The sequence below is a fragment of the Hippoglossus hippoglossus genome, chromosome 12 (assembly GCF_009819705.1).
Source record: "Hippoglossus hippoglossus isolate fHipHip1 chromosome 12, fHipHip1.pri, whole genome shotgun sequence".
In the NCBI taxonomy this organism is placed as follows: Eukaryota; Metazoa; Chordata; class Actinopteri; order Pleuronectiformes; family Pleuronectidae; genus Hippoglossus; species Hippoglossus hippoglossus.
The window spans coordinates 15,231,290-15,255,491 of NC_047162.1; the positions used below are offsets into that span (position 1 = coordinate 15,231,290).

The window sequence follows — 24,202 nt, forward strand, 5'->3', positions numbered from 1 at the left end:
CTTCAGAGGTTGTGGTATAGGTTGGTTTACAAGTGTACTAGTTGTTTGTAGTCGTGATGCAGAACCAGCTGACAGATCGTTTTGACTCTTGGCCTCAGAAATCCTTCAAATGAAACAATCCATTCAGGGCAAAAATAATTCCCTGCTTTGTTTTGCACAAAATATCTCTCATAAGGTTTTAACCTGTAAAATGGGATCACACGTAGACATTGCATCATTTACAGGGGTCACAAACCCAAAACGTTCTGGTGCCACTGTGGGTGCTTCACTAACTGGGATGAAAAATGACTTCAACTCTCTCATATAGAATAAACTGCAGAGGCTGCGTCTGTTTCCAATTTACTAGCTATTTTTTTTCGTGTTGTTGATTCTCTTTTTCTCTCGACCACATTTCCCAGATGATGTGACATCTGTGCTGCTCTTACCATTTGTCTAAATGTCTGATTATAAATGCATGAATGCTGTTGCTCCGACTCGAACAGACTCCTCTTTTATGCTGCCTCAAACGCTTCTGCAGCAAAGTAGTTTGTTGTTTGTAATTTTTCCGTCCTCGGGGGGATAATCACTTGTTTCCGCTCCAACTCCGGCACACACACACTGTTGCATGTGTTGCTGGGGGAGAAAAAAAACTTTGAAGTAATCTAGGAAGGATGTCAAGGAAATCTCACCGAGTGTTTTTGTGTGTGTGTGCTCAGATGAGTTCAAGGGCCACTCGCTACTTCAAGCTGCACGAGAAGCCGACATGGCCAAGGCCAAGAAGACGCTGGCGCTGGAGATCATCAACTTTAAACACCCTCACACACACGAGACCGCACTAGTAAGACAAAACACACACACACTCACAGATACACACACACACCTGCAGAGATACAAAGACTTATGGTTCTCTCTCTCTTTCTCTCTCTTTCTCTCTCTCTCTCTCTGTGTGTGTGTGTGTTAGCATTGTGCAGTGGCGTCACCTCACCCCAAAAGGAAGCAGGTGACGGAGCTGCTGCTGAGGAAAGGTGCCAACGTTAATGAGAAGAATAAAGAGTGAGTGTTGTTCTCGTACAAAACAAGATCATTATTTAAACATGGATGCAAACAAAACAATGAGAATATTATGACGTTCCCTCTGCAGTTTCATGACTCCTCTCCATGTGGCTGCGGAGCGAGCTCATAATGACATCATGGAGGTGCTACAGAAACACGGCGCGAAGGTAAATTCTAGTTATTTTCACCTGTGGCACTGACTTGTCTTCGTGCCCATCAGGCATGTGGAACAAATGTGAAGAGATGTTCTCACCCTGTACGAACACCAAACACTTGTGATCTGTTTGCTGTTCCTGGGACTGGTTTGAACTCTCAGGCCTCATGTTGTGGGTGATGTTGTAAATCCACGATCGGGACTTCTTTATGACAATAAATTAATGTAAATAATGTTTTTGCGTCGATATGATGAAGCGTGATTTATGAGGTAATTTGTTGGGATTAGATGAAAACAAATATTCCATTTTCTGAATTGATTTTTCCTTAAGATTTAATGCATCATGATATACAGAACGTCAATATCTCAATTTTACATTTCATATAGTGTGACTGAAGGTTAATTATAATCATAAAACTTAACCATGTGTGATTTAATTACTAAACACGACAGTTTCTACAATATTATCAGTAAACAACATCTACCAGGACGCATTTTGTTGAATATTTGTACTGAGGCCGTCACAAGGCATTCTGAAAGTTTACACACATGTAGACATGTTTATTCTTAAATGTAAACATCTTGCGTTAACGAATATGAGCTCCACCGAAGACGTTATTATTGTTTTTTATATATACAAAAACTACTGAACCGATTTCCATGACATTTTGTAGACGGAAGGGGGGCCAGTCTCTTTAACATGGTGGGCATATGGAGGGCATTAATATCTATGTAAAGTTGGAGGTATGTGCTTCCAGAGCGACTTCTAGATTTTTAATATAAAAGTTTGGATTGGATTTTGAAAGAAATCAAAGCTTATGATATATTGAATGGTTGCCTGGACACACAGTAGTGGAACTTGACTGTAGATAAGGCCGGTGAGAAGTGAAGCAGTTTAAGGAACAAACGTAGCAACTGAAGCTTCCTTTCAAGAATCATCTTACAAAGATATTTGTGTTGGCAGGTGAACGCCTTGGACACGCTGGGTCAGACGGCGTTGCACCGCGCAGCGCTGGCAGGCCATCTTCAGACCTGCAGGCTGTTGCTAGGATACGGGGCCGACGCCTCGCTGGTGTCGCTGCAGGGTTTCACTGCTGCTCAAATGGGAAATGAAGCCGTTCAGCAAATACTCAACGGTACACCAACCTTTTTGTGTGTGTGTGTGTTAGTGTGTGTGTGTGGGCGGGCGGCTGGTGTGCAGATGTGTATGTAGGTGCTGGGTTTTGGTTGCTATGCACTCGCTGGCAACAGTGAGATTAACTGCGATTGTTCTGTAAAGGTCAATATTGATATTTTCTGACTTCAGATAGGTGCAGATTGGTTTTTAAGACGGAATAAAATTCCACAGAATATTGGAAACAAACACAAGTGATGTTTACATTCAGCGTTTCTCACCAAACCCTTTGTGTGTATCTTTGTTTTCTAACAAATCTGTTGAATTTTCTCCTTCTTAAAACACGTCTCTTGTGTTGTTTACATCATCTTTACAAATCTGCAGTTTTTGAAGGTGAATAGAACAATGGCAGATTCTGCATGTGACATTTACCTGCAGCAGCTGTGGAGGAAAAGGATATTTCTAATCCACGTTTCTCCTCGTTCTGCTGTGCAGAGAACGTCCCGGTGAGAAACTCAGATGTGGACTACAGACTTCTGGAAGCTGCTAAAGCTGGAGACCTGGACACTGTCAAGGTGATTTGATTGTTTCACATTTATTATCTGGCTGATGTTGTGGAGTAAAAAAAAATCATATATCAACTTTGTACATAAAGGTAAAGCCTGCAAAAGGCTTATATCATATTTTTGTCTGCCAACTAAAAAATAAGTCGGGCTCTAGTTTTTTAGATACATGAATATGATCAAGTGAAATGTAATGTAATAATAAATCCTTTAAAGCTTAACTTTCACCTTAGCGCATGGGTCTAACAATAAGAAATAGTCAGTTTGCCTTACGGGGGGTCGGTGTTACATGGTTACAGTTCACATTTTATCCTCCTAAAAAATCAATTTTGCCTTAATTTGAAAAATGAAAAGTGACATTTTAGAAAAAGAACACGACCCCAGTCGCCTCCGCGTGTGTATGGAGACCAATCCCAGGAAGTAATTGGCTCTGAGTGAGCAGAAATCTTCTTTAATTGGCTCATTAAATTTTCGAAATAATGTGGATTCTTATCCAGAAAAATGGGCTTTGAACTTAAGCAGCTGCATAAATGAAAATGGAAAGGATTTTATCAAACCTTAAATACCTGAACATTTGACTCCTGTTGAGCTCACAGGGGAATTAGGTTGAGATAAGGATTAGATAAACGTGTCAGTAAGTTGTCTTCAAATCTGTAAAAAAGAAAATCTGTAAATCGTGTCTCTGGTGAACTTACCCCAGAAAACTTGAACGTACGCCAACAGTATTTTAAAATTAAAATGGAACAACGTGTCGTGACCTTTTCGCTGCTCCTGCTGCTCTTATTGGGTCCCGGTCGTATTGACTTTCATGAAATGCCATTTGGATATTGTTCTCTGTAAAGCAAATATTTTCTGTTCGTGTCTTTTGTATTTTTTAGTCACATTGATTTTTGATAAAGGAAAATTGCCAATCGTTTTCTTATTAAAGGCCACATTTCCCATCTCAACAGATTTCCGACCATAACATTCTGATCACAGCCGTCTCATGCGGCTCGTTGCACCGCCACAGTTAGTTTTAGTTTGATCTCGGTTTGATTTCCGATGGGCCCACTCATGTTCAAAGGGTAGGCGTTAGCGATGCGCTGTAATATACTTCGGATAAAAAACCACCCACTAATTGTCAGGACCTGGTAACATTCGGTGAAGTATCTGACAGAGTATTTTGAGCGGAGGCTGTGGAGACGGACAGGTATGGTTATCCACATGAAGAGGATCTGTCAGCGTGTGAAGTGTGAGGCTTTGGCAGGTTGGTGAGAAATCTGAGCAGACCAGACAATCATGTCTGGTCGGGCTTTCTGTCTGTCTTTTTTTTATTTTTATACCTGAGGCGCAGACACGTACGTGCACAGATTGACGTTTTAAAAAAAACAAAAAACCTTTTTGCACATTTTCTGGGAGGATTCCTGTCAACTGCTCAAACGTTGAGGAGGTTCAGACTGTGACTGTTGGAACAATGGTCTCTGCAGGCGACGGGTCAAAGATACAAACCAGTTCTGTCTTTCCAAAACAATCTCTGCATCATGCGTAAATACCATTAAACTAGACTGGCACTCAATACCTCCACCAGTCCCCTTATATTCAGACAAGTGGCACCAAATTACACAAACTCATAGATACCGGTCCCGTGGAAAGCCATTTCAAACAGACTTTAATATTCTCCTTCTGTATCTCTTTCTCTGTCTCTTCAGTCGCTGTGCACGGCTCAGAATGTGAACTGCAGAGATCTGGAGGGACGACACTCGACTCCCCTTCACTTTGCTGCTGGATACAACAGAGTGTCCGGGGTGGAGTACCTCCTGCACCATGGAGCCGACGTGCACGCCAAGGACAAAGGGTGCGATACTTTGAGTTATGAGACAACGTAAAAGTAAATATTAGAAACACAAGTGTGAATCTGTGTGGGTTTAACTGGTCTTGTCTCTTCCGCAGTGGCCTGGTTCCCCTCCATAACGCCTGTTCGTACGGCCACTACGAGGTGGCCGAGCTGCTGGTCAGACACGGAGCCTCGGTCAACGTGGCCGACCTGTGGAAGTTCACGCCGCTTCACGAAGCTGCCGCCAAGGGCAAATACGAGATCTGCAAACTGCTGCTCAAGGTCAGACCTGCACGTTTCTTTCTTAAAAGTAACTCGCTCTCAGTACCGAGTGTTGTTTAATCATCTGGGTATTAACGTGAATCTTAGATGAAATCAACTCGTGCTCAAATACAGTTTATACAATTTATTTTGTAGACATTAGTAGGTTTTCAGTGTCTGCAGCCACCTCGATATGACGTCTTGGTCAACTGGAAGCTTTAAAACCTTCTGTAAATCTTTATCCCCTTCTACACAGTTTCAGTGGACAGTATTTACAAGAATGATCACCAATCACAAGAGAGCATTCAGTCAAAGATAAGACTGGTTTCTGATCGTCACCTCTCTCTAAATGAGTCGTGTGAAAATGTTTTAGTTTTACAGCTGGATGTGTTTTTGTTTTTTCAGTCATAAACACCTCCAGACAAGGTTACATCACCACTGTGTTGCTGCCATATGGGCCTGAATAAATTAATGTTAGATCGGCAATGGTGAATTCACAAAGGACACACACACACACACACACACACACACACACACACACACACACACACACACACACACACACACAGGGTTTGTGCTTCTGTCTTCATAAGGACATAAATTGACATAATGCATTTCCCAACCCGCTAACCTTCTCCTATAACCTTAATCTTATCCCTATTCTACCCATTAGCCTTAAACCTGGTTTTAAACCTTAAACAACCTTGTCACAAAATGTCCTCACTCCCACTTAGTCTCAAACTAAGACTCGGTTGCTTCATGTGATGATTTAGTAAATGTTATAGCACAGTAAGATTCAATTTGAAGCTTCTTTATCGTTAAATACTTACATAATCTAAATATAATAAAAGACTAAATACAAAAGTCACTGCAAAAAGCCGTTTGTTCAAGGACAATTGAGACATTTAAAGGTTATGGCTCACTGTCAGCAGGAGTGTTTCAAGGGACTTTGGGGGCCCTTTGCAAAAGGAACCTGGGGGGGCCTTACAAGAAGAAGCACATGATTCATCATAGATATTCTAGCCTTCAACCAAAAGTCTAAAATTGCAAAGCTTTTTTTGGCATGGGGCCCCGTAGATGGTTTGAGGACAAAATTGTCATTGCTATGGATCAGGGGGGGCCCCTGAATTTATTGTGGGATTAACAAGGTCAGGCTGACAAGGTGGTGCTGGTGATAACAGAGTAAACAGTGATGATGCAGGGGGTCTGACTGGTGCAGCAGAGTTGCTTGGACAACAGTCACGGTCGAAGGGAGTGGGCAGCGTTTAGGAAAGTGTCAGCTCTGGGGAAAAGGCTGCTTCCCCCGTCTGATTGGTCTCCGTGTCACAGAGCAGAGGAGCTAACCTGCACTGGCTGCTGTGGTTGTGAGGGATTTCCCAGAGGCGCACACTGGAAGCACCGGGGATGTCGTGCTGAATCGACTCCGATAACTTTATTAAGACGCTTTGTGCTTTCTATTGTCACTCGTCTGTAGTTGCTAACATGAGTCAGTCAGGGCCACTGTGGCTGGTCAGCTCTTTAGTTCAATCAATATCCAGGGACACCATCTGCCTCAGCAGCTTTTGTTTGTGTTCATCCGACATAAGGTTAGCGTGGCATCGTGGGAATTGTTCATCCTCAGCGATGGAGTCGTTTCCTTTTACAGGCCTGGAAGCTGTTGTTCTTTGTTGTTGGAAGGGCTGTTAATGGCTGTTGCCATCGGCCGAACCGTATCCATATGCAGCAGCTCATGAATAAATCAGATGAAAACTCTGTGTCTTTGTGTTTCAAGATGAATCTGTGCCATCGAAACAGTCGTTTTGAGTCACAGCTGCTCAGCCTCACGTTCACTGATCCGATGATTGGTTCCGACTCTCTGAGGTTTACAAACGCACACAGAAGATCGATTTGTGCAAGTGGACACTTTCTTTTTCACGCTGATCGATTTATCTCAAGTTCTCAATGTGGCAAATTTCAGTTGGATGTTGTGTAGACATGGCAGCGTCCTCGTTTACCCTTTTAACGCAAACGCAGACACACACGTGCACACGAGTAACAGAGTGTTCCTGCACTTTGGTGTTAATCTGCCACGGCCCGGGGATGTAACTGTTCTCTCTCTCTTTCTGAATAAACTATTCCAGAGTCCGGCAGAAGGTTTTCCCTTTGTCTCTGTCTGTTTGTTGTCATTCCTCTGTTGTCCCTTTATTTGTGCTGAGAATAAAACTCTGCAGCTTTCGCTCCCAGGGCTCAGGAAGGATCGTGTCAGAAATATAAAAAGCATATTAACGTCTTAACTTCCGCCAAGGAGGTTATATATCCGTTGTTTTTTTATATACGTTTGTTTGTAAGCAGGGCTACGCAAAAACTACTGATTGTATTTCCGTTACACTCGGGCCGTTTAAAATATATCTATGAGTGTGTGCCATGTGGTGCAGATCCAAATAATAATCCGAATCTCATGGATTTAAATGTGGTTCCTTAGGGGGACTGTTGGGCCTCGTTGGAGGAATGCCCTTCATCATCATTTTGTAAGAGACTGGCTGTCAATCAGACAAGGTGACATCTTGTTTGGAGTTTTTCTTGATGAAATCTGAACTCCTTGTGTATGTGGCATCTTATTTTTCTGTGTTCCGTCACAGTGGCTGAACACTCGGCTCTTCTTGTGTTTTTTCTTTTGATTCCCTCTCGAGCTGCAAATGAAAAAATCAGCCACCACATTAAAGCAGCTAACTGGTTTCAACGCGGTGGCTAATTGTTTTTCTCTTGACTCGGTGCAGCCACGAAGCCGCGAAAAATGGTTAAAATCACAAAATGAGTTTTAAATCACATCACTGATGGTTCAGAATGAACACCATTAAAACCAGGTGCCTGTATTAATGTCGCGGCGAATCAGTGCAGACTGAATTCAATAGAGGTGTAAGAAAACCTTTATTTATATGTATATGTAAACATTTATTTATATGGTAATGTCCCCGGGTTATTTCTATTCTAATTTTCCCGCACAGTGAATCTATTACAGGTAAATATCAGTAAGGAGATGAGAAAAAAGAAATAGAGAAGTAGGACTGAATAACATGAACGTGGATTTGTTCAAAGAAACCATCCATACAGCCGTGAGAGAGATATCTCGGGCTTTTCCAGGCCAGCAGTGGATACCAAGGAGACCCCAGTCCCACGACATCCAATTTTAATGAGCGGATTTCAAAACTTACAATGAAGCGACAAGTTAAACCGTAACCTAGGAGACAGTTGAGTGATAGAAATGTCTGCTTCCCCGCTCCGCTCTCCAGGGTGGGCGGTGTTTTCCACTTCACTGGATGTCCCGTCCTCACCTCTCCACCTCCCTTTGCCTCTCCCTCTCTTCTCCTCTCTGGTGATTTACCTTCATCCTCTCCTCGCTCGTTGCTTGTCATTGTCTTGAAAATCCCCTCACTGGGGTTTGAAGGATGAGGGATTTTGAGGACTGTAAGTTATGGGCAGCGTATGTTCTGTGCTGACATTTGTGGTTTGTCAAATTTTTTGCTTTTTGACTTTGACATTTCGCAGAAAAGAACTTTAAGCTGGATTGACCTCTGTGAACACTGACTCAATTATAGATAGGCACTGACACACCGCCCCCTTTTTAAAAAAAATAACTCTGTCTCCATCTCCTCCATTCTGGCCTCGTCTCTCCAGCACGGAGCCGACCCCACCAAGAAGAACCGGGACGGGAACACGCCTCTGGACCTGGTGAAGGACGGAGACACCGACATCCAGGACCTGCTCCGGGGAGACGCCGCCCTGCTGGACGCCGCTAAGAAAGGCTGCTTGGCCAGGGTGCAAAAGTTGTGCAGCCCCGACAATATCAACTGTCGGGATACGCAGGGACGCAACTCCACCCCGCTGCACCTGGCAGGTAGTGTACATGAGGAAAGACAGAGCCGCAGACACACAGCCACATATCAGCAGCTCATTTTAGTAAGTTAATGGTAAATTAGTCTTTTCTAGGCATAAAAACCACTGGTAACCTTTGACCCTGAAGCTGGAGTTTGCCTTTTATATATGAAGAACACTGGCATCGGCCCTTAATCACCTAAAGATCTCGAATCTCGTTGTCTTTCCAAGTTGAGATCTTCGTCAACGTCTTCTTTGTGCATTGCTCCTCTTATTCATCCTGGGATATTTGTCTCGTTCCAGTTTTGCGTCTGTCGCGTGTTTGAAATGTCATCAACATGAAAATGTCGAGACTTCAGTGCTTGTTTGAAAGCAGTTTCTCTATCGCGCCTGATTCACACTCTGTCAGCATTGCCGTCAGGAGCAATTTGGGTTTCGGTGTCCTGCCCGAGGCCACATTGACATAGCGACTGGTCGAGCCGCTCTGCCCCCTGAGCTGCAGCCGCCAACACCTCTCTGATTATGTAAAGCTCACTTAGCAGACACATTAAAATGAGGGATAAAGCAAGAAGGCTTTCAGATACTGTTTGGCTGAAGTCTGCAGGATTTGAGCGACTAGTGGAGATGGCATATTTGCTGGTGCCAATCACTCTGGCTCCAGTGTTTCGGCAGGAGCCGACCTCTTGGGATTTTAGCTCGAGTGCGGTGCCAAGAACAAGGCAACGAACACTTACAGACAGGGAGTGAGTCAAGAGGGCAGAATCACTTTGATCGTAGACAAGCAGGCTTGGACAACTCGGAGATTTATCAATAAGTTTTGATGAAAACATTTTTGACAATCATGTGCTCAAGGTTTAGCTCACAGATCACTCATCTGAACTTCAGGTCTTAGCACAGCGGGGGCGTTTCTATCGTGTGATTGATGTGCACGTCTGAAGGGATTTTTTTTTTTTCTGAACCTTTGCAGCACAAATAGAGTCATCAGCCGATCACTGTGCACTCCAGCATAACAACTTACCCTAGACACACACTGCTCTGGGTCAATAGCAGCCTAGTGTGGTCTCCTGCCTCCTCAGAAGTAGCTTTAACATCCTCAGCAGGACCTCAACTGTCCCACTGATATCCTAAAATATGGAGAAATGTGAGAAATCTCTTCTTTTGGTGGAGGAGGAGGAGGAGGAGGAGGACATGATCCTGATACTGAACTCATCTGAAAATTTATCTGGCTCAAATCTGTTATTGAAAAAGTGTTGCAACTGTCACAAATTTGCATGGAATCCACACAGTGTTTAACATAGTAGACATAGTAAAAGGCTGTCAAACTAAGAGCTGAACCCAGACTGAAGAGGACATTCATAAACTTCCTGTTATTCCTGCATCGTCTTCTTCATCCTCCCCTGGACAGACAATCGATTTTGCCTCCGTCCATTTTTAGACTCTATTTATAGACTTTCTAGACCAGACTGAGCCTTGTATCGTGATAACGTATATATCTTAATTAGAGGATGACACTTTTATGGCTGAGGAACGGCTGAAAAACACTCTGAAGGTCTTTATTTCATGGATCTGGACCACGTAGAAACACCCACACACCCTCTGCCTGGACACAGTGGGTTGTAAAAGGAAAAGATGATTACACGCTGCAGCAGCAGATGTAGGCTGACATGTGTCTCTATCTCTCTCTTGTTAATTTCTCTGTCACTGCCTGACTCCATTTTTTTGTTTTCTCCTCTTTCCCTCTCTGTGTCGGCCTCTGCCTCTCCTCCATTGTCTTCCTTTATGGCCTGCTGTGTTTTCCACACAACCCACACTGATCTGCAGCCGGATACAACAACCTTGAGGTAGCAGAGTATCTGTTGGAACATGGAGCCGATGTTAACGCACAGGACAAAGGAGGGTTGATACCTTTACACAACGCTGCTTCATACGGGGTAAGACACACACAAACTAAGTAATTCACCATTAACCACTGATCGAGTTTATTTATTGAATTATATTATTGTAATTGTATATCAATGAATACCTTTGGGCATCTTTCTCCATTGAATCCATATCATGTGATGCATGTGACAGAGTTTTATTTTGCAACTTACATCCATGTTAATAGGGATGGGATTTGAAAAACTGATGCTTTACAGCGTTTTGCTTTTCACAGCTCAGGAAACGCCTGCAGATTTCTGATGTTTGACTTTAGATATTTGATTTATTTCCACTCTTTTTCCCCATTTAAATGTTAAATGACTATTATTATTTACTATTACACGTCTCTGAAGAAGAGCCTGTGATTTGTCCTTCCTCTGGAGTCTTTTGTCATCTGCAGAGTCACATACTGTTTCTACTAGACAGCACGCTGCTACTGAAAGAGTAAAACACATGTTTGAATGAAAACTTAATGAGCTCTGCATATTGGGGACAGACACACACACACATACAGAGTGTAGCATCTCCCACTGTTACCCTGAAACCAGCTACGTTGTGTTTGATGCTGAGGCGAGAGCTGGAGACAGACGATGATGGAGGGGGACAGGAAAATAAGGAACAGAAGGACCGGCGGGAAGACAAGGATCCTGACAGTGTTAATAATTCACATAATTTCTGTTCCACAGTATTTAACATATTACATTTTCTTCTGATCACTATGTTTCCAGGACTTATTCGCCACACTTCCACATTTGCTCTCGTTAAGTGCTTTTTATATTTGTTGTCTTTTATCCCTCGTCTCCTCTGACACCTCCACGCTCTTCCTCCTCTTCCTCTCGTCTAGCACGTGGACATCGCCGCCCTGCTGATCAAGTACAACACATGCGTCAACGCCACAGACAAGTGGGCGTTCACCCCCCTTCACGAAGCGGCCCAGAAAGGACGGACTCAGCTCTGCGCCCTGCTACTGGCGCACGGAGCCGATCCCACCATGAAGAACCAGGAGGGACAGACACCGCTGGACCTGGCGACTGTACGAACCGATTTTCTCACATGTCTCTTTCAGTATTGGCCCACGTTTCCTCATATTGCATGTGTGCTACATCAGCATATGTGAGATCATTAGTTCGGCTGAAGTTTGGTTGGTAATGGTTAACTTTTCAGACAGTGGATGAAAAATGTAGATGGTGGTGCAGGCGGCTTCCTAACTCCTTGGTCCCTAATGAGGCTTCCTCAGAGTGTTTCCTTGCCCCTGTCGCTTGAGTTTTACCCAGAAAACAACACTTCACTGCAGGTGATGGGATCAGGAAGTGAAGAGCAGTTGTGAAAGGTTATTTCCAGCTAAGAGCTTTCCTCTCTTTTAATGATCTGAAGATCGGCTCAAATCAAATGCCTTAATTTTCTCACTGCTCTCTATTTGGGCATCAGCCAGTCGTCCCTGTCCCATTTGCAGCTGGTGCAGAAAGCTACTGTTAACTGGTACCACTTTCTCTATAACATGGCAATATAAAGCGAGGTATGCACTGTCCGATCACCCTTCTAGTTAGCAAATGTAGCACATGACTTATCAGTTATCTACAATTAAAATCTGCTTTTATGTGTTAAAGATATTGTGATAAAAAGTACATTCAAACATTAAATTAGTAGTTTAACCTTACGTCTTGTCTTTCTGTCTGTTTCTCCGTTGCAGGCGGATGATATCAGAGCGTTGCTGATCGATGCCATGCCACCAGACGCTCTGCCGAGCTGCTTGAAACCACAGGCCACCGTGGTAAGTCACACTTTTATACGAGTGCAGAGACAGAGAGCGTTCAGCTGCAACCTGTTCTGTGGTGGGCACATTTATTCCTGTTAGAACAAACAGCATTTGAACTGTCAGAGGAGAAAGCTGCTGAAGAGCTGTTTAGATAGTGAAGGATTGTGCACTGTAAAAACACTTAAATAAGTAAGCAGTGTCTGTGTTGGTGAAACGTTTTGCTTATCAAATTAAACCTCACATTAAATATTGTCTCTCTCTCAGGTGAGTGCGACTGTGGCGAGCAACGGTGCAGCAGGGGGCGTGGTCATCTCTCCCTCGCCATCCCCATCCTGCCTGTCCGCCGCCAGCAGCCTAGACAACCTGACCACACCCCTTGGGGACATTACAGCGGGCGGGGCCACCGGTCCTGCAGATGGAGCATGTGGGTCGGACAGGAAGGAAGGAGAAAGTACGTTCACACAGATGTCGTCTCCAAATATAGTCAACTCCCTCTGAGAAGTTGTGGATGTTGTTAACATGTGTAAACAGATCTGGGCTCGTCTGACAAACCTGCTGACATATGTGTGTGTGTGTGTGTGTGCAGGTCTGCTCGACATGACCATCAACCAGTTCTTAAAGAGCCTGGGGCTGGAACACCTCCGAGACACCTTCCAACGGGAACAGGTACACACACACACACACACACACACACACACACACACACACACACACACACACACACACACACACACACACACACACACACAAAGAGCTTCAAATTACATCTAAGTGAAACAGTTAATGATCCCACTTAAATATCCAACGTTGTAATATTTTTCAGCCTGAAATTATTCAAAGGTTTTAATCTCCTGCCTTTTTTTTTTGCTGCCTTTTTTTTTCCACTTCTCCTGTCAGTTAGTCATTAGCAATGGTTGACTTTTGAAAAGCCAAACAAAAGCAGAGATATAGAATCAGTTAGCGCGGCACAGAGAAGAGACGGTGACGTGATGCAGTCAGAGAGAGGTCAAAAAGAGGAGGGGGGGGGGGGGTTGAGGGGAGAGACGGAGAAAAATAGAACGACGGAGAGAGTCGAGAAAAACAGATGGGGCGACAGAAAGAGGAGAAAACAGAGACAGAAATAGACAAACTGAAAGGTGACAGCTGGCAAAAAGGCTAAGCATAGATGGGAGAGTGGAAGCAATAAGGTGAAAAGCTTTGTCAATGTGTTGTAGTTAATATCGTTCCCCCTAAAGGGAAACGAGTCTTCATTAATATGGTGGAGGTGGAGGTGAGAATCAGCTGAGTGTTAATAATACAGATCTTTATAAATTTCAGAATAACATTAACAAGAAGAGATTTAACAAGGAAAACTATTATTTCACTGCCATTACATCATTACATTGTCCTTTTAATTTTGTATTATAAAACCAAACTTTTACTCATGTGTAAAAAAGTAAAAAGTAAAATTACAAAATACTTTTAAATCTAAATACGAGAAACTCTAGAGCTGATTTAATAATTAAAAACTTAAATAAACGTTCTTCTGTGTGAATCCTCCTCCTCCGTTTGTAAAGCTTCACCGCTGACGACTCTGTTGAGGATATCGTGGTTCATTCAGCATTTTATAGCAAACCCAGTCCTGAGCCCTCGAAGGAACTGGTTATATAGATGGATGTTGAAGTCGAAGGCTAAAGTTCACAGTACATGACTTGTTGCTATCAGCCTGGACGACGCTTCAAGTGGACATGTCACTGTTTCATCTTATGCTGAGTTCACGCTACACGATCTTCAGCTTGATTTTTCACCCGGCAGTCTTGCGGTCATTGCGAGTTCATACTACACCTGACAGGCGACAGGAGGTCACACTCCACACGCCCTTTCAGCAGGAGAAGCCCCAGACTGTCTGGTCACCCCGTCACTCGCTCTGATTGGCTGTGGTTGTCTCTGAATTGTCTGGATGTTTATGCCAAGTTCACACTACACTGCCTTTAGTCCGATTTTCCAGTCAATGACAAGTTTTGGAGCTGGAAAAAAGCCTCAGGTCAGATCCAAATCGTGTTCGTTTGACAGTCGCCAACAGCTATGTGTGAACTTTAAGAGTTCAACTCTTCAAAGACAATTCGAGAGTCTCGCCAACACGTACCCTCGTCTGATTAGATCTCCAGCAGCCTAAATATCAAGATGAGTCAGCGTCAACTACAGCCAGTCAGAGCGCAGGATGGGAGGCCGGACATACTCAGTGGGGGGGTTTGGTGCTGGTGAAACATCGTGTCGTGTGTGACCTTCTTTTAGGTGACTGCTTCACATTGGGTGTGATATAAACTGATAGAGAGATGACGCAGGCTTCTGTGGAAGTAAAAAAAAAAAATTCATCTCGTTGCTGTGATTTCTCCGCTCTCCCTGAACAAACTACACCATCGTCAATTTGCATATCAACGGCTCGATTACACTCATCTGTTCATTGACCTTTTCCTCGAGCTGCCTCCGTCTTTCTCTCATGAATATTTGCTTCTGCATTATGGTTTAGATTATTAAACTCATTATTGATTGTTGGCAATTCTGAAAATCAGCTGTCAACCCGACCTGCAGTTGTCACCGTTAAACTGATGTATTTTATTGTATGAGTTGTACAGTTACATTGTACATTTGGCTGAAGTGTTCATTCCGACTCACGACACTCGTCTGTTGTTCCTGAGCAGATCTCTCTGGACGTGTTGGCAGACATGGGTCACGAGGAGCTGAAGGAGATCGGCATCAACGCCTACGGTCACAGACACAAACTCATCAAGGGCATCGAGAGGCTGCTGGGAGGCCAACAAGGTCACAACTGTTCCTTTGGAAAAGATAACACCACTGCACTTAGTTTAAAGACACAGAGCATTTAGAATTACGTGTTGATCTTTAACATTAAACCCTTGTGGGAGTAAACAGGAAATTTAATAAAGAAAACAGCTGATTAGGCCGTATGTAAAGTGTTACCATGCTTATCCGACAAATCCACCACACAAGGTTTTTACTATGATTAGAAATTTGAACAGATGACCGGTGGACAGGAGAAATGAAAGATCAGTGGCGTCATTTTTTCCCCGTCAGACTCACCCTCACTGTGTGTGCGTTTGTGCGTTTGCAGGTGGAAATCCATACCTGACGTTCCACTGCTCCAGCCAGGGCACCGTGCTGATCGACCTGGCAACGGACGACAAGGAGTTCCAGTCTGTGGAGGAGGAGGTACGCAAACACGACTTCAGTTACACCAAAACACCGTACATAGATACTACTAACACTTAGTCGATGGTGGTTATTCCTTCTCCTCAGCACCTGAATGAAATTGAAGTTAAGTTAGTGTCCCTGCAGCACGACGACACTCTGTGCAGAGCAGCTTCACATTAGTGCCACCGCTCTGCTCCTGTAAATCAAAGTAATGGAAGGCGACAGCAGATATGAGTGTGAGTGAGTTTGAAATTAATGAGGAGCATCAGAAATTTAACAGGTAATTTAAACTGTAAGTTTTAGTTGAGATAGTGAAAAATGACACATGACGTCTTTCCCGGAAACACAAGTTAACTGCGTTGACCTGTGCACACCGGTGATTTCAATTATTCAGGGAGATAAAGTCGTTCTGTGAAACACGGTCGTCCACATTTCCTCAGACGGCTCCTGTCATTTCAACGATCCAGCTGCTGCACTTTTCTTTATCACTGCCGACGCTTCACTTCTGCAGTCGCATCGCTTCCAAATTTCCCTCAGGCGTCGCCGAGGCAACTCGTCTGATCGCTGAGCCGCCGCTTCACTTTATCACTGACAACACGGCTTCAGGAATCCATACATTCTTAAATCTACTCTGGTAGATTCCCGGTAGATACTCAAGTTGGAATTGTTCATGGAGTTGGTCACTGGACGAGTAGCTGAGGTGAAAATGGACTCAGAGAACGTCATCGATCACATTCAATGAGCAACTTATAAGGAACCTTTTTAAAAACCTTCTCGTGTGTTTGATTGTGTTTGATTGTCTCCTGTGTTTTTCCTCCTCAGCTACAAAGCACCATCAGAGAACACCGCGATGGAGGCAACGCAGGCGGAGTCTTCAGCCGCTACAACATCATCAAGGTTTGTCCCTCTTTTCTCTTTTAATAATGTGGTTGCGTAAGGATGCTCACAGAGGAGTTGGCGTTCGGACAACAGTCATCTGCAGAACAAAGATGCACCGAAGATCAATATGCTGGTATTTTCATAGTTATCATATTCATAGTATAGTGCAATATTCGTGAGTAGTACGATAGTAGTGTGGTGTGCAGTACATTATTCATGTGTGACCACGCCCATGACTTCTCCTATTTCATGGTCTCGCCCGAGCTTAAAAGTCACATACTACCATTTGCACATTTCTAACCTTTACTGGAATAAACACATCCTGTGATTGCACATGGAATGAAGACGTCTCTCGTGCAACCGAGGGGGGAACACGTTCTCCTGTGCAATCACCAAGCTCACTGTGCACTTCAGAAAGGATAATACACGAGTATCCACTCAAACATATCAACATACAAGTATCTGTAGGTTATTACATTATTCTACTAACCAAAGATGAAGAACTGGATCCTAATTAACACAATTGTTTGTCAGCTGTAAATATGACGACTCATTTGACTTTTGCTACTTGATTTTGATTCTTAATTCACAGCAAATGTGACCCTTCTCATTCTCTGCCTGCAGATTCAGAAGGTGGTGAACAAGAAGCTACGGGAGCGATACGCACACAGACAGAAGGAAATCGCAGACGAGAATCACAACCACCACAACGAGCGCATGCTCTTTCATGGTAAATAAAAAACACGTGATAAAACCAATACCGGATACTACTGAACATTTTTCCATAAAACTTGGTGAAGGGATGGGACATTGGCCAAGAATGAAACTATTAAATTGCAAAGGGGCAGATCCAGAATTTAATATATTCATCACTAATGTTTTAGACATTTTCACAGATTTCCTGGAAATGTATTCATTAAGTCATTTTTAGTGGACTTGTATCTGTGAGTTTTTGAAGAGTTTAATTGAATTTAACTGTTGGGCTCTGGTGGGTTTCTGACAGTCTAGTTAAAAAAGTAGCACCAGGTTCATTACTTTGTTTATATCATTGCTGGAAATGTGATTTCGGGGGAAGAAGCAAAAGATGACGGGACAAACATTGCAATCTGTTTGTGAATTCAGAAAAGCAGCTGCGCAGAGTCGCATGGGACTGGATTTGTTTTTTTCTGATCCGTAAAACTGCAGCAAAATCGGATTTATTTCCAGGTTGGAGATTCTTGTCGTGGGACAAAGTAGTGTTTGTCCAATCCAGTGACAGTTTTCCTCCTCATTACGTTTTGATCACGTCTCCCCTGCAGCTTCAGTCACTTCCTCTTAGTCGACACAAGTAAATACACAGCTCAGTCTTCTGCCTCCAGATTCAACCGTTAATATGTTCTGAGATGAACTCGGCTTTGCCCGGCGACGTTTTCTACTCTCGCAGCCCGGCGGCAAGCTTGAGCAAATCGCATTAATCCTCCATGTCCCCTTTCAACCTCAAGGCTCATTCAGGACACAAATCTCTGCAGCCAACTTCTGTTTCTGTACTTCAAACACTGTAGAGTCTACATCGCTCTAATTTTCTCGACAGGTCCCAAAAGAAAGATTGTTTAGAACCCAGAGGGAAGAAAACATGTTTTCTCATATTGTTTTTTCATCCTGTCAGGTTCTCCCTTCATCAACGCCATCATCCATAAGGGCTTTGATGAGCGCCACGCCTACATCGGCGGCATGTTTGGCGCCGGCATCTACTTTGCGGAGAACTCCTCCAAAAGCAATCAGTACGTGTACGGGATAGGTGGCGGAACGGGATGTCCCACCCACAAGGACCGATCCTGCTACGTGTGTCACAGGTGAGACGCGTTACTGGTTCAGGTCAAATTGATTTTCTCTGCCAGTGTGGACATTTGTTTTTACTCAACAACTTCCATCTGTCCGTGCAGAAGAGGAGGATGTTTAAAGAAAATCAAATCTATATAAATATATTCAATATTGTTACTGTTGTTATATGTTTATAAGTAAAACAAATACATTTTGACGTCTGATCTCCATTTATGTGACTTGACCATTGACGGCGCTGATCTGTGTGTTTTCAGGCAGATGTTGTTCTGCAGAGTGACACTGGGGAAGTCCTTCCTCCAGTTCAGTGCCATGAAGATGGCCCACGCTCCCCCGGGACACCACTCTGTGATTGGTCGACCCAGCGTCAACGGACTGGCGTATGCAGAGTACGTCATCTACAGAGGGGAACAGGTCGGTGTGAACACACATACACACACACACACACACACACACACACACACACACACACACACACACACTTTTCCATGACTACAAACTGTCTCTTCGTGTCTGTAAAACTCTTTCTGTTGAGCTAGTATATGAATTAAATAGATTTTCACTAATTAATCTGCTAACTTTTTCTAAAACATCTGATGAATATTTGACTTAAACAATTAATCAATTATAAAATAAATTTGTAGAGCCCGGCTGATATGAACGTTTTGTTTTCCAGGCGTACCCGGAGTACTTGATCACCTACCAGATCGTGAAGCCAGAGAGTCCGGCCACGCCTTCTGCCACAGCGGAGCAGAAGTCCTAAAACACGGTGGCAGCTGGATCCAGAGACGCCAGAGGGCAGTGGACTAAACGCTCGTTCTCAAGGGACTAGAACTGAACTAGCAGGCGTTTCAAAGTCTCCAGAGCTGAACTTGACGTGGGCGAGCGTCGGACCAGGCGGACGATCCTCGGAAAACAGACACGCACTTGTCAAAACGGAGGGAGGAACAAGAGGATGAGGAGGCAGTCTTTGAGTTTGGGGGATATGATACATGCACAGTCAAGCTGACGGCGAAAAATCCATCGCGTTCTGTAATTAATTGGATCTAATCTTGCAGGAGAAAATGCAAACGGTTTGATCAATGCCTCTGGAAATGTACCAGTGAGCTAATTTTTTAATTTGTCGCCCGGTGGCTCGATCCTATAAACAATTAAAGAGAGCAATTACAACGGGACACAGTCCGAAGCAAAATCAACATCTCTGATTTTGCACCTTTGCAACACTCCACGTATTCTACCCCCCGTTTCTAAATGTGTTGTGTTGTTACCGTGTCCTCGTTCGGCTTTTGTGCATCATCCACCGCAACAAAACAACACCTCGAGGCCACTTCCACAAACAGAGATCGTTGTGCTGAGAGAAGAGAAGCTCTGCGCCGGCTCCTCGCATTTTTTTTTTTTTTTTAACCAACGGGGGTCATGTGCACAAGGAACACTTCTTCTGCGTCCGCTCGCATCGCTTCCCGCTCTAAACACGGAGCAAGCGATGCAATGAGCGTGAGCGCGGGGAAGGAAAAGAGATTACTGTGGACAAACGCCCAGAAGTCAATAAGCAGACAGCAAACAGGAGACCTCAGTGTTTGTCTGTCGAGTCTCCACTGCACTTCACTACCAGGACCATCTCCTGCATTTACACACACACACACACACACACACACACACACACACACACACACACACACACACACACACACTGAGGAGAAACACGGGCATTACTTCCACACGAGCGAGCAGCAACCAGTGTGTCACACCTGACACCTGTCAATCTGCCTTAATTTCTCCTTAATGGAGCAAAATGTTTAATTTGCGTGAAAATACAGAGATTTTCAAAGTTTATTTCTTATCTTAGTTTAATATTAACTTGGCGGTTGCTGCTTGTTTTTAGCTCAGTTTTAAAAAAAAGACCAAACTTCTTGAACCAGAACCAGGGGCCTGTCCTACGAAGCAAGTTCAACATAGCTCATAACCTGTTGCAGCGAATGTTATCACTGTGATTTACCTCGTATAATATGAAATGTATTAAACGTCATTTCGGCCACTCGGGGTCTCTCAATCTAAACTATACCAAAAGATTTAGGGATCATCAGAGCTGTCATCTTCGCCACCGTTACCGATTAAAATCTACCCGACGTGACTCGGGAGCAAATCATGTTCACAGATGAGGTCAAAGTAGTAAAGTTTTATTCATGTTACACAGCAAACGGCAAAAGAATAATCCTGATCTGTTACAAGAGAGCAAAACAAAGAGTGGAAGGAAAAAGTTAAGTCAAAGCAGAGACGAGGGAAGTCGAGGGTAAAGAGATGACGCCATTAAAGTCAAAACTCCCGAGACCTTGAACAGAATCTCTCTGAGTTGGAAACGTTTTGGACGATGTAAGAACACAAGTGAACAACGTGTGTAACAAAGGTCGATTTTAGACCAGAGTTAAACCTGAAGTTACCTCGATAACCACAAATCCTGCTTCGTAGAACAAACCCCAGGTCGACCACAAGGGACCAGATTGTGACACTGTTCTAACTACAGACATAAACATGCACATCTCCTCTTCGCTACATTTACAACACGAGGCCCCAAACAGAAAGTGACCAACACTCCTCAGGAGGGAGCGCTTTGGTTTTACAGTTATTACCGAACATTATTTACAAAGTTTGGCTCCTCAGAGTGTAGATCTGAAAATGGTCTCGTGCTGCTTCAACATTCTCTCCTGCTTCATGTGTTCTAACGTCTGTTGTTGTTGTTGTTGTTTACATGAACCTGCTGCCTCTCCTCTCTACCTGGATCTGTCAGCGCCGCCCAGTGGTGGCACGGAAGAACTGTGGGCTCGCAGTATTTAGTACATCCAGTGTAGTTTTTTTTTTTTAGGAAGGCATTTATGTTGAGGTCAATTTCCACACAGTACTATTTATTTGTGTGTGGTTTTTTTCTTTTCTTTATTCTGTTACACTCCTCAAACATTAAGAAAAATGTGAAGTGAGATCTATCACGAATATTTTTTACATAACCAGAGATTTACTGACGTTGAAAATAATGGATCCATCGAAACGAGATGAACTAACTCCTCACACTATATGTACTGTAAGTTTGACCTGTTTTTTGAATGACTCTGACCATGTTCTTCTGTTGATGTTTTATTATTTATCTGTATTATTTGTATCCTAACGACACTGTACGTTACACGGGACCACGCACGAGTTTCATTTCCTTCATGTCGATCGCGTCAGAGCAAGTCGAAGGTCTTGGAATTCCTTCAAACGACGAGGGGAATGGAAAAATGAAAGTGGCCTTACATGTCTTTGAACTTTGCCTTGAATTCGTTTGGAAAACTCATGACGGAGTTTTACCCCCGAATCAAACAGTAGCAGAAAGAAAGCTCGTTTCTTATTTTATACCTGCTTGTCAGACGAGCAGCGAGAGGATCTGGGTTTTAATTTGAACACAAAACAAACATCAGACTCGCCGACACAAGCTGCTCGGACGTTTAATTTTCTTTTTAATCCTGCTTCTAAAGTTTCTGCTGCTCGGACTCAGATTCCAGCTGATTTGCACTTTCAAGCGGAAGGTGAAGATGACGTCGGTCTGAGCCTGAACAAACTAAATAGAAACCTCGTTAGAACTTAAACTCTTTGTTTCAGACAAATGAACTAAACCCTTTTTTTTAATCAATCTACTTTTTAAACTGTGACGTTTTAACATCGGCTTTTTTCTTCCTCCAGCCCACACGTTGGATATCAACACTTCATCCCAACAGCAATGAATGATAAAGAGAAACGGTTTCTGCAGCTTCACGTGTCAACAAATTATAATGTGATTCATCGGGGGGGGGGGGGGAGGAGGAAGTGGAGAAGGAAATTAATTAAAACAGAAAAAAACGAAACGAATAAAGTGACGGAACAAGTGATGACTACAGCAGGAATGAGGAAAAACTAATAAGCTTGAAATTATATTGTAACGGCGAGACGTTTTTCAAAGGGGAAAACGAAAGCGCTGCAGCACTGGGACACAACACAGTGTACATATATCAATCCCCGTGTAAAGGAGGTTTGATCTGACATTTCACACAGATGTTTAATCTCAATTTAACAAAACTCTGATCAGAGTTTTAAAAAAACTTTCTTCGTCGCTCGAAGGGAGAACTTAACATTTCCCTGCGTCACCTCTGGATCCGTGACAGGTTTCAGATGAAGCGGGAGCTTCACACGTGGCGTTTCTGCCGTCGACCCCTTCAGAGGTCGACGGCACCGTTTGGATTTATGTTGTTTTAAATGAGACTGTATATACACTAACTCCAGATGGGCCCATTAACGGGTCTTTTATGGACAATTTCCAGTTTATTGTTTCTTTTTTTTTTTTTCTTTCTTCTTTGAAAGACTTTTCAAAGACTTTTTTTTTTATGTGACGATAAATATTTGAATCGTGTTTTTTTCGCTGGTTACTCTGCTCATCTATCGAGAGCCAGTTCGGGCCATCTATGTAAATAGGGATTGTAAGAGTGCGTGTTGGATGGTGTGCGAGTGCGTGTTGGACCGATCCATCGCTCATGTTCTGACCTGCCTTCTACCAAAAGCCACAAGTTTGATGACCACATTTTTCTCATGGGGTTTTGTTTGACCCGCTGTTGTACAGACGGCTGCACAGAGCTGCCGACCAGCGAACTCGAGAAACAGAGAAACTCTTGTACAGACGAAAAATCCTTAATAAAAGAACTTGAAGTGGCGTCTTTGTTTTTCTTCAGGTTATTGGGATCATGTGGATCACGTGGATCTTATGCTAAATTCTATGAATGTATTTGTGTTGGCTATACATTTGTAATAACAAGCGTATTGGAGTGATAGTGAAAAAAAAAGAGGATAATGTCAGAATATTAAAGAGAATAAAGTCGTGATTGAGAAGAAAATCACGATATAAAGAAGGTAAAAGTTGTCATTTGTATTAAAATTGTGTAATAACACGAGAATATGTTATTGTAGAATTGTTATTTAATGAGTAAAAAGTTGTAATAAGAGAATAAACTTATAAAAAAACTTATAATATTAGAAGAATGAAGTTGTGGATGTGTTGCAGGCCTGTTGCGTTATATTAGATATGGTTAAGCTTCTCTTTGTTGTTACCTGAGCTTCCACTTCACTAATTCACCCTCAAACTACCACATGTTCTGATTATTGCACTTTTCAGACTGAACAAGAGGATTCAGCTCCACACGAGGAGATGTATCTTCTGGTCTGAGATAATGGAGGCAGTAACTGTCTCGAAAACTCCAGTTCAACCTGTTTCCTGTAGCGTTGCATTGATTTTCTGTTTGTGCAAAGAGATAAACGACCACAAGGGTGAAATTGTTTCAGCAGCTCGGCCAATTTAAAAAGGAGAGAAGCTCCGTGGTTCATCAGCCCCGACACTCATCTGGATGGTTAATTAAGATGGTGATAAAACAGGGTCATCAACAAGGCCGGTGTGGAGGCAGCTGTTGTGGAGCCAGCTGACGGAGGAGACAGAAGACGTCTCCCTGAAACAGCTCAAGTTTAGCTCCGATACGGTTTAAGACTGAAATGTTATCACAAGCAATAAGAGTAAAGTATGATACTGGCACTTATAACGAGGCTTGTAGCGTTAGCGTGAGTAGGCTCTACCCCCACTAATGTGGGCATGCCCGATCTGTTGGTACCATCTATGAGTTTCTACGACCTTGGTTAGTTCAGGGTTAGGGTTGGGTTTGCAGCTAGGTTTAGGATTTGTTGATACATCTCGATGACCTCGCCTGCTTCATCCAAAAACTGGGCAGCTGAAATGGGGAGCCAAAGGCAATGCACTGCCCCACAGGGTTAGGGTAAGGGGGTTAGGTTTACGATTAGGGTT

The 24,202-nt window shown here is 43.3% G+C and overlaps 1 protein-coding gene across 1 annotated transcript in view; it reads left to right on the top strand.

Annotated features, from left to right (window-relative positions):
* The window catches only part of LOC117771219 (poly [ADP-ribose] polymerase tankyrase-1-like), a 66,063-nt gene extending 45,819 nt beyond the window's left edge, over positions 1–20,244 (top strand). Inside the window, exons 10-29 of the mRNA XM_034601317.1 lie at positions 696–817; positions 941–1,032; positions 1,121–1,199; positions 2,151–2,322; positions 2,796–2,875; positions 4,552–4,697; positions 4,793–4,958; positions 8,592–8,811; positions 10,611–10,720; positions 11,554–11,742; positions 12,400–12,480; positions 12,730–12,916; positions 13,052–13,131; positions 15,147–15,267; positions 15,578–15,675; positions 16,480–16,554; positions 17,161–17,266; positions 18,182–18,368; positions 18,612–18,768; positions 19,031–20,244. Of these exons, the coding sequence (XP_034457208.1) occupies positions 696–817; positions 941–1,032; positions 1,121–1,199; positions 2,151–2,322; positions 2,796–2,875; positions 4,552–4,697; positions 4,793–4,958; positions 8,592–8,811; positions 10,611–10,720; positions 11,554–11,742; positions 12,400–12,480; positions 12,730–12,916; positions 13,052–13,131; positions 15,147–15,267; positions 15,578–15,675; positions 16,480–16,554; positions 17,161–17,266; positions 18,182–18,368; positions 18,612–18,768; positions 19,031–19,117 (2,555 nt within the window). The 3' untranslated portion in view covers positions 19,118–20,244. The remainder of the gene's footprint in view (positions 1–695; positions 818–940; positions 1,033–1,120; positions 1,200–2,150; positions 2,323–2,795; positions 2,876–4,551; positions 4,698–4,792; positions 4,959–8,591; positions 8,812–10,610; positions 10,721–11,553; positions 11,743–12,399; positions 12,481–12,729; positions 12,917–13,051; positions 13,132–15,146; positions 15,268–15,577; positions 15,676–16,479; positions 16,555–17,160; positions 17,267–18,181; positions 18,369–18,611; positions 18,769–19,030) is intronic.
* The last annotated feature ends 3,958 nt before the right edge of the window (positions 20,245–24,202 follow it).